Consider the following 9,709-nt stretch of genomic DNA (forward strand, 5'->3'; position numbering starts at 1 on the left):
AGTACTGGTATAATACCAGTTATCAAAGTGCAGCCAGGTGTTCCCCTTTTGAAATAGTTTATGGCAGAGCACCTCCGGCTTTGAGTCGGTTTATTCCTGGGGAGACAGCGGTGGAGTCAGTTGTTCAAGATTTGATGACAAGGGATGAAGCTTTGAAACAGCTTAAAATGCATTTACGGCACGCACAAGAGGTGATGAGTAATCAGGCAAATAAAAAAAGGAAAGAATCAGACATTAAGATAGGCGATTGGGTCTATTTAAAGATTAGACCCCATAGACAATCATCCATGCCAACTCGCTTACATCCGAAGCTATCGGCAAGGTATTATGGACCATTTGAGGTATTACAGCAGATAGGGAAAGTTGCGTTTAGGTTGCAATTACCAGAGGCAGCCAGAATCCATCCCATATTCCACGTTTCCCAACTGAAGAAAGCTGTGGGGGAGAAGAAAGTGGAAAAAGAGCTTCCAGCTGAGTTACAAGCGGATGGACCAATGTTTAGACCAGCCAAGGTGCTGGACAGGAGAACTCGACAACTGGGAGCAGAGGACATACCCCAAGTTTTGATAGAATGGCAAGAAGGGGGACAAGAGAGTGCCACATGGGAAGATGATGTGACTATACAAGAGCAATATCCGGAGTTCAACCTTGGGGACAAGGTTGTTAGAGGAGAGGGGAGTAATGTTAGGGAGTTAATTGTATATAGGAGGAGGGGTAAAGTCACAGAGCCTAACTGCCAAGGCAGTTAGGAATAGTTTCTGTTAATGCTGTTAGTAAGTGATATAAAAAGGGGGATTAGTGGTGGGTTGAGGAGTCTTTTGAGTGTTATTGTTTGGCGGGAACTCTTGTAGTTCTTTGGAGGGAGGTTAAGCTCTCGGGTTACGTTGTATCACCATTCGTGTTGATTCGTTTCATTCTTTTCAATAAAAAGGAGGCTGTATAATTCAGATAAATTGCCTTTGTGTGTATTCGAGTGTTTTTCCATAGGTTCTTGATCCCAAGAACCTATCAAGAACATTCTTGCTGCTTTCACAAAAATGTGAACATGTACATCCACACTGTGAAAAGCTGTTATTTCAGATAACATGAGGAAAGCTTTAGTTTTAGATCCAAGGGGACACAAGTCAGAAAGCACATGATGTGTAGAAAGTAGCTAAACTGTCTGTAAGAACACAGAAAAACACTCATAAGAGAGAAAAAATTAGAGCAGCAAGAGCTGAACCCTCTTTTTTGTCTCTCTCATGTGTGTTTTGACTCTTCCTATGAAATAAAAAGTTCAAAACAACACCCGAAAAGAAAGAGAGGGATAGTAAGGGAACTAGATAAAGCCCTTTTCCTTGTCCTCTTGTTATGTCCAAAGGGCCTTTTTCTTGTTTGTCTCTCATTATCATTGAGCAAAAGAAAGGGAAGCAACTATGTGAAAGAACTGTAGCTGCTCCAATAACTCCTTGCCATGGCTTGCTGCTCTACGTTCCACTCTCAGAAACAGTTCCTCACTAAGCTTGTCACCAATGTGAGCTTCAACAAGGACACCAGACACACTCCTGCAGGTGTTGGCAAGGGCCTTTCCTACTTCTCTAGCATCACCTGGCTGGTTCACCACAAGAGGGCTTCCTCCTTTGAACACCTCAAGCTTGTTTATGGAAAATGAACCATCAGATTCAACCACCTCCTTCACATCTTGCAGGCTTGGTGCATAAACTGGAATGTTGAAGCTGTCTCTTTTCTCACTGCTAATTAATCCCTGTGGTTAACAATATGATTCAGTCCATGTACCATACACACATGTCACATGTCAGTATACATGAAAGGATATACCATATTCTTTACTTGGTTGAAAAAGGTTTTGAAAACAGAACATTCATGACCTCATATATATATCCTCTCAACCAAAGGTTTGGTTCAGCTAAGAGTATCCACTTAATATAAGAAACCCAACAAATAAGCATTTGATACAAAGTACAACATTTAATGTATTGAAAGCAAAAAAATATATAGTTTTTCATTTGATACTTTTCTTACTTTAAATCCCTACATACACCCCAAAGGCAATGGTTAGTATTTACAATGAAATGGCTGCTTTTAATGAAAGAAATTTGCCCAAACTAAAAAAGGGAACTTTTAGTGTATATGTAGACATATTATATGAGCTATACAAAATAATCTTGGGCAAGTTAGGAATGTCTCATTAAATTCTGTACGATCTTAACTATAATGTTGAATTGCTAATAACATATTGTTGTAGAGGTTATGTGTATAATATAAAAGAGTTTGGTCTTTGGGTCAGTTCAAGGTACAGATACAAATCATTAGGTAAAAATAGATGAGATGAATGGAAACATATCCTTGTTGTCTTGCTTTAAGCTACGATGATGATTCTGTGTGTTCTAAACATCCAAAACCTAACTGTTGGCTAATATTATGGTAGGCAGCAGCTAATTATTATTTCTGCCGACATCATGATGAATGCAAGGATGGCTAGCTTGATCAACTTGGGGTGGCCATCAAACGGTTGAGATAAACTTGTTTGAATGATGAGAAGTGAAGTGAAAAATTGACAATAATAAGCTATTACATTATTGTGACGCCTACAACAATTGATTGTTTATGTTTCTGACTTTTTCCCTTTTCATCTCCCCTAATGTGTCTTAAATTCCTTTTTGGTCTGCCAATGACAGATGTGTAAGACTATGGGGTGCGGATGTGCATTCTGCACTGTTTTGACACACAGTGCACGCATAAAAATGTTGTTAATATGATATAATTACCTCTTGGACAAGATCATCCCAAGCATCCTGAAAGTGGGTCCCAAATAGGAGGCCAGCCCCACCTTGGTCTGTGGGGTCCACAGAAGTTCTGCCTAAGCAAACCAAGAACATGGACCCCCCTCTCTTCAATTCCACAGACCTTGAACTCAAGAACCCAGCCAAGTCTGATCGAAATTGTTTTCTGTAAGCATTTGCTGTGATCTCACTAGCACCATGGATGAACACCCTCCCCTTGTTGTATGCACTTGACCTCTTGTCCATCACAGATTCTGGTACCTATGTTCCATAACATAGTAAAAGGTTTAGTCATTCATGTTGGATCAATCATGTTGAAATACCATCTGACACGTTTAAGTGTTTGTGTTTTGATTCACTTTTGGAGATTCCATCAACCAATGCATGGACTTGAATAAAAAAGTGTGAGCTTAATTACTCTCCATGCATCGAAAAATAGTCCAAAATACGTCATTATGTTCCTGAAATATGATAATAAGTCTTCAAAGAGCATGGTTCTGTTGCACCAACTTTGGACCATAAGGTAGGACTTGGCCTTCGAATTAATGCATTACACATGTAACGGTTTTGTTACGTTGGCCTCGGGAAGTGGCAAATATTTTTGTTTTGTTTTTATTTTGTTGCAGAAATTACTGCATAGACTTACACAGATTCTTTGATGGGTTAGTGGGGTGTGAATGAGACCTTCAAAGTCATTAAAGGGTGAAAATATTGGTTAAAAGTTGTTTAGAAAACCAACTAAATCGTTATTCACTAAAAGTTTTCAAGAATTTTATGGTACCTTTAAGTTTGAATTCTATAATCAAAATTGCAAAAAGAAAGAAAAGTAGCAGCATGATCTGAAGTCTACTACTATTATTTGTGTGATTTAACTGGCTCAGGTGGAATAAAGAGTTCAGCAAACAAAATGATTAATTTAATGAAAGATATTAGGATTAGAAATGAAATCATTAATATGCTACCTTTTTCTTTAAAACAAACATAACAAAAACAAAACAGGAGTCTGACATGATTACTTTTCCCTGCAAAGGAACTTTCAAATGGAAATATCAAGAGAAGAAAGAAACAAAAAAAAAAATAGAGAGAAGGAAAAGTGATATATACTACTAATTAATTAACAAAAGTTTTAATCCCTTAATACTTTCATATGAAAAACAAAAGTGAATGAAAGAAAAAAAATAAAGAAAGATGGAGGAGTTTAATTTATACATATGATGAGCACAAAGCATTTTCACTTTTGTATATAAATAAACTCAGATGTAAAAAGGTATTATAATTATAAAAAGTGTTACAACTTTTAATTAACAAAAGTTAATTAATTACCTGAGATAACCAATGCAAGGAAAAGGCTGAGTGGAAAACATCAATGAACCTTGCTGGAAAAAGTCTCCGGTAGAAGGAGCCAGGGACGCCGGCGGCGAAGTAGGCACGGTGGTTGCTGGCGGAAAGGCACTCCTCCATGCTAACTCCATAGTTGGCCAAGGGAGGAAGGAGCTGGAAGAGGGTGTTGAAGTCATTGCCAGGAAGGTCTGAGAAGAAAGCAGAAAACTCAGGAGGTTCTGATCCCAAGGCCTCATAGCGTTTGATGATGTGCTTGATGATCACATCCACCACATTGATGGTGTTGCTGCCACATGAACACCCCAAATCCACAACCACAAAAGGGATATTAGGCTCTTGAAGTTGAACTCCATCTAGGGCTTCTTTCAGAAGGTGATGCATGGACTTGGCATGGATGGCCTGCATAAAAACCACATGTTAAACAGCAACTTCTAATCATTTTACATCAAACTGTACATATCAGTGAAGATTAAAATAGAATAACAATCAACAACATAGTTAAAAGTTTCATTTTTTATGAAACTTAAATAGTGATTATGACTATTCACGTATTATTGTATAGTCTATATTTAATACTTCTGCGAAATAGCACTCAGTACATACAAATGTGTCTGCATCCATTTGGATTCTCGGTTGGATCTTTTAATATTAATTTCTGTTATGACTTCAAAATACACCGAAAAGAATACTATAAAACTCAGTAAAGGTTGTTGGAAGGTTGATTTTGTTGGTAAAATGGAAGAAAATGGAGAGAAGAGAGAAAGAGAACCTGAGCTTGGGAATTGTTGGCATAGCTTCCTTCACCTTTGCCTCCTTTCATGCTAAGCAATCTCTCAAGCTCCATGTTGGAAACAACAACATTGTCAGACATGGCAGCAAATGAGGTTTGTAAAGAAAAGATGAAGAAAAAGAAGGAAGAGAGTGAAGAATATATAGTGTGAGTGTGTGTAAATGGTGGTGGGCGATTGTGTCTGTGTGATAGCTGAAATGAGAGACAAGAGAGTTAATATATATAGACAAAGGAAGAGGAGACTGTTATCAATTATATTGTTATATGTCTGCTAATTCTGTATATTCTATTATCTATATAGCCTCCTTTTTACTGCTATATAGATTACAAGCAAGGAGTTATAAGTACTAAAAGATACAATTATTATTATGCACAGTATACTTCACAACGGAAAAACAAATAATAATAATTACTCATATTAAAAACAAATTCCTTTTCTTTTCATTTTTATCACTGTAATTCTTTAAGTGATGGTTTATTTAAACTTAATCAGTTTGTAATTAAAATAATTATTTTACTATTCTATTTCTTAGGTGATTATTTATTTAAGTTTAACCATTTTTTAAAACTAAAATAATTAGTTAATAATAAATAAATAAATATGCACAAGCATATGATTTTACTGCTACTACTAATAGTAAAAAAAGATAAACACAGAAAACGTTGAAGCATAGAGTATGGGCCTAACATGCAAAATAAGGAAGGCCCAAGATTGGCGCCGGATTTTGAATTTTATGCTCACTGAGCAACTTATTGCAAATGCTTGAATTGATAAATGAATAATTCAGAGTTAAATTTGTTTTTAGTTAGGTGAAATGGGTGTTCTTTTTATTCTTTAGTATATAACTTAATTTTTATTGTCGCGTTATATTTGTTAACTGTTTGTTTAATTGTTTTATGAAGGTTTTAACTACATCTATTAGTGTTTATGATATCTTTTTTTGAATGTCATTTATCTTATAATGAATGATAAGAATAATTGCAGAATTTATAAATGTTAAAATGTTTTACAGATTTTATATCGAAATTCGGTTGAAAAGAATAATTTTAAGAGTATATCAAAATAATTTTATATAAAACTAAAATTAGAGTTGTAACACCTTAGTAGTTTAAAATTAATAAAATAAAATATTTCACAGTAATATTCAAAAAATAATAATATATAGTATAAAACATATTAATAAAGTCCTAAAAAAAATTATAAAAATATGACATTTATGTAATCATACTAAACCAATCAAGTTTTATACAAATATTAATCATTACTAATTTTCTCATATACTTTCTATTATTAAAATGGTTTAATACCCAATTTTGTCCCCACTTTGTTTCGGAAATCTCAAGTTAGTCCCTTTATAGAAATGTGAGTACAATGGATCCTTACTTGTAATTATTTGACTCTAATGAGTCCCTTCCGTTAGATAGAAGGAAACGGAGTTAGTGGGCTGATGATATGGCAGTTGTCTTTGGTGAGGTGTGAAGACGCAATTGTTTGCGTGCTTACGTGGTGTTAGGGTTCCCCATTTTCAAATTGGGTTTTATTAAAAATTGGGGATAAAAGGATTTGGGGATGATTTGTTGGAGATTAGGGCATGTCCGTGTGCGAGAAAGAAGACAGAGGCAGGCAGTGATCGGCACATTGCCATGCTAATCTTGCAGGAAGAACTGAATGTCATGCTTTTGATGTCATTCAAGGGTTGGAAGATATGGCATCGGTGCAGGGATTTGCAGGTGCTTCTGAGGTGGACCATTGCCTTGAAAGTTCAGGTGTTATTAGGGAAATTTTTCATTTTGTTAACGAGGGTGAACCGGTTGTGTTTGCGCATCCTATTCCTCGCTTTCCAGTTGTGAAGAAACGGGTGCTTAATCCAAGCTTTTTGCAAAAAGGAGAAGAACCTCCCGGCGATCATATTCCTGCTTGGTTGCATGCCTTCCCTGATCCACAAAACTATTCACAGTCACCAGTGGTGAATGGAAGGGGTACAGAACCTCGTGTAGTAAAATTTGAGCAAGAAAGAGAGAATGGCAAGGGAGAGTGGCCTGTGTTGAATTTGAAGCAGCAGATGGTCTCAAATATGTTTGACAAGTCTGCCTTGGACCCTGCAGACACTAAGGCAAAAAGAATAGCAGTAGAAGGTAACCCATTCCTTGCCGCTCCTTTGAAAATTGAGGACAAGGAAATTGTATTTGTTCCCCTTGCAGCCAAGGTTTTCAATGATGTGGTTCTCGATTATCCTGCTGTTGAAAATTTCGTTGAAAATGAACCAATTTCAGCTTTGGAGACATTTGCTCCAGTAATCTCCAACAAATCACCCCCAAATCCTTTTATCCCCAATTTTAAATAAAACCCAATTTGAAAATGAGGAACCCTAACACCACGTAAGCACATAAACAATTGCGTCTTGACACCTCACCAAAGACAACTGCCACATCATCAGCCCACTAACTCTGTTTCCTTCTATTTAACGGAAGGGACTCATTAGAGTCAAATAATTACAAGTAAGGATTCATTGTACTCACATTTCTATAAAGGGACTAACTTGAGATTTCCGAACCAAAGTGGGGACAAAATTGGGTATTAAACCTATTATAATTGATGGCTCTTTATTCTTTAAAGATATCTCTAATACTATATTTTCATTTTTCACACCGATAAGATAATTATCACAAAAGAAAAAAATAAACAAACATAAGAAACACAAAAATGGTAAGCTAATATACAAAAGAGTTAATCCAAAACCAATAAATCCTATTATATATATACAAACTAAACATGGATAAAATACAAGAAATGTATATATACACATCTCAAAACTCAATTATCCAGAGACATGCCCTTGATATCGAAATTCACTGGAGGTGTGCATGTAGTCTTTATACTCTACAAAGTCATAGACAAATGGATTATCATCTTACTACTCACAAGGTTAATCTTCTTCGTATTTAAAACCAAGCAAATCCTGTGACTTTCACCATATAACACATGCTACTATACATGGGTGTGTATGATTATTAGAGTTTAGGATACCTCCTTACTCAATCCATAAATCAATGCATACACTAAAAAAATACTAACTACCATAGAATCTTCCCCACAAGATTCTTAGAATTACACCAAACACATATAATACTCATATCTATTAACAAGCTCATCATCATCACAATTTCATACAATATTATTCACATACATATTTATCCATAAATTTATCAACAATTTCACAAACAACACTTACACATCAATTATATTAACTTTTTAAAGCCATGAAGACGAATATACCAATCAATAGAACCGGTTAAAAAAAAAAGAAAATAGAACTGATAGTGAAATTGATGCTCAATGACATTATTCGAGCACTCAGTGCCAAAGCCTTCGCAAAAGTTGGTGTTCAGCGGTACCATTCGAACGTTCAACGCCAAAACATTCACAAAAGTTAGTGCTCAACGATACCATTTGGCACTCAACAGCAAAAGTTGATGCTCACCAGTACAATCTGTTGCTCAACATCCTAGAGCTAAAATGTTTCTTGACTTGCACAATGAGATTGTCGCTCAATCCCAGTCTGCTACCGCTCAATGCTAGTCTACTATCGATCAGCGTTGTATCATATATAAATAGGTGCATGTTGTGATTTTAAGGTAACTTATACCTGTTTAGTTGCTAAAATTAGTACTTTTCTCTTAATACATTGGTTTTAAACAATTTTAAGACATAGAAACTTAAATCAATTTTTTCAATTGCTCATATTCTAAATTCTCCCAAACAACGCAAAAATCAAACAAAACCACTCTAACATAAATCATAATCTAAAACATACCAAATTATATCAAACATACACATTACACTAAATTCATCATAAACAATCAAATTTCATCCCCAAATGCATTAAAGCAACAACATGCAAAACATCAAACTGATAAAACTCACGCAACACAAATTCAACACTAGCTTCCCTTACCCGTTAAAATTTCTTAACAAGCTCCAAGACACCCAAAACATCTTTAGTTTTACAAGATGTTCTATCTATACCTAGGAACAACACAAGAACAATAAAAATATACCTTTATGATCACTAATCAGCATAAACTCATATTGATTATTAAAATGACACATGCAAATGGAAGAAGACTCACATGCAATAAAAAACAAAAATAGACCAAGAAAATAGTTGAAACTTAACATACGCAGATAGAGAAATTGATAGGTTCAAATTGAAGAACTTGTCACAAGATCAATTCTACGCACTTGAATCTTCAATTAGAAGAACAAAAGAGAAAAAAATCTTACAGAAAGATTAGATAACTCTAGAAAAATAGTTTTTAAAATTATTGTGTGTTTTAAAATAATGAAACTCGTTTATAACAAAACTATTTATATTAAAATCTTTTAATATTAAAATAATTGAGTCTTACTGTCTTTTTACCACTATCATTTCTAAAATGTCATTTTCTAAGTTTTTACAAAAGTTAACATGTTTTATATAATAAATAACAAAAAATATATATTTTATCTATATTTATTATTTTTGCAAATATTAAAAGAAAAGTACTTTAAGCATATAAGTGAAGTTAATGGATATCAAATAAATAAATTGAACAATTGATAAAGATAATAAAGATCTATTAAATTGAAATATAATGTTCTTAAAATGAAAAGAATATAAAAATCAAAGAGAATATAAAAGATAAATTTTGTTAATTATTTAATAAATTAAAGATTTACATTATTGAAGACTTAAATTAAGAATCAAATATTCCCACTCTAGATCTAAACAACAATTTTATTTTAAAACTAGAA

At 34.3% G+C, this 9,709-nt stretch overlaps 2 protein-coding genes across 2 annotated transcripts; one reads left to right on the plus strand and one right to left on the minus strand.

Annotated features, from left to right (window-relative positions):
* Positions 1–961: 961 nt before the first annotated feature.
* On the minus strand, positions 962–5,089 carry LOC108342409 (indole-3-acetate O-methyltransferase 1). Its single transcript, XM_017580181.2, has 4 exons — positions 4,894–5,089; positions 4,107–4,523; positions 2,769–3,044; positions 962–1,744 (listed from the first exon to the last, which is right to left on the minus strand). The coding sequence occupies exons 1-4, from the start codon at positions 4,993–4,995 to the stop codon at positions 1,388–1,390; spliced, it is 1,152 nt and encodes a 383-aa protein (XP_017435670.1). The 5' UTR covers positions 4,996–5,089; the 3' UTR covers positions 962–1,387.
* A 1,531-nt stretch (positions 5,090–6,620) lies between these two features.
* LOC108341358 (transcription initiation factor TFIID subunit 8-like) lies at positions 6,621–7,259 on the plus strand. The gene has a single exon (XM_017579050.2). It carries the CDS (start codon positions 6,621–6,623, stop codon positions 7,257–7,259), a length of 639 nt encoding a protein of 212 aa, XP_017434539.2.
* Positions 7,260–9,709: the final 2,450 nt, after the last annotated feature.

Source organism: Vigna angularis, chromosome 6 (genome assembly GCF_016808095.1).
Source record: "Vigna angularis cultivar LongXiaoDou No.4 chromosome 6, ASM1680809v1, whole genome shotgun sequence".
Classification (NCBI taxonomy): domain Eukaryota; kingdom Viridiplantae; phylum Streptophyta; class Magnoliopsida; order Fabales; family Fabaceae; genus Vigna; species Vigna angularis.

Bases quoted from the DNA above. Each gene is read 5' to 3' on its own strand.
- LOC108342409 (XM_017580181.2), bottom strand. From the start codon at position 4,995: ATGTCTGACAATGTTGTTGTTTCCAACATGGAGCTTGAGAGATTGCTT. The intron at 4,524-4,893 runs GTTCTCTTTCTC...GTTTTTATGCAG, and splicing joins CCAACAATTCCCAAGCTCAG to GCCATCCATGCCAAGTCCAT. The intron at 1,745-2,768 runs GTAATTATATCA...TGTTAACCACAG, and splicing joins GGGATGATCTTGTCCAAGAG to GGATTAATTAGCAGTGAGAA.
- LOC108341358 (XM_017579050.2), top strand. From the start codon at position 6,621: ATGGCATCGGTGCAGGGATTTGCAGGTGCTTCTGAGGTGGACCATTGC.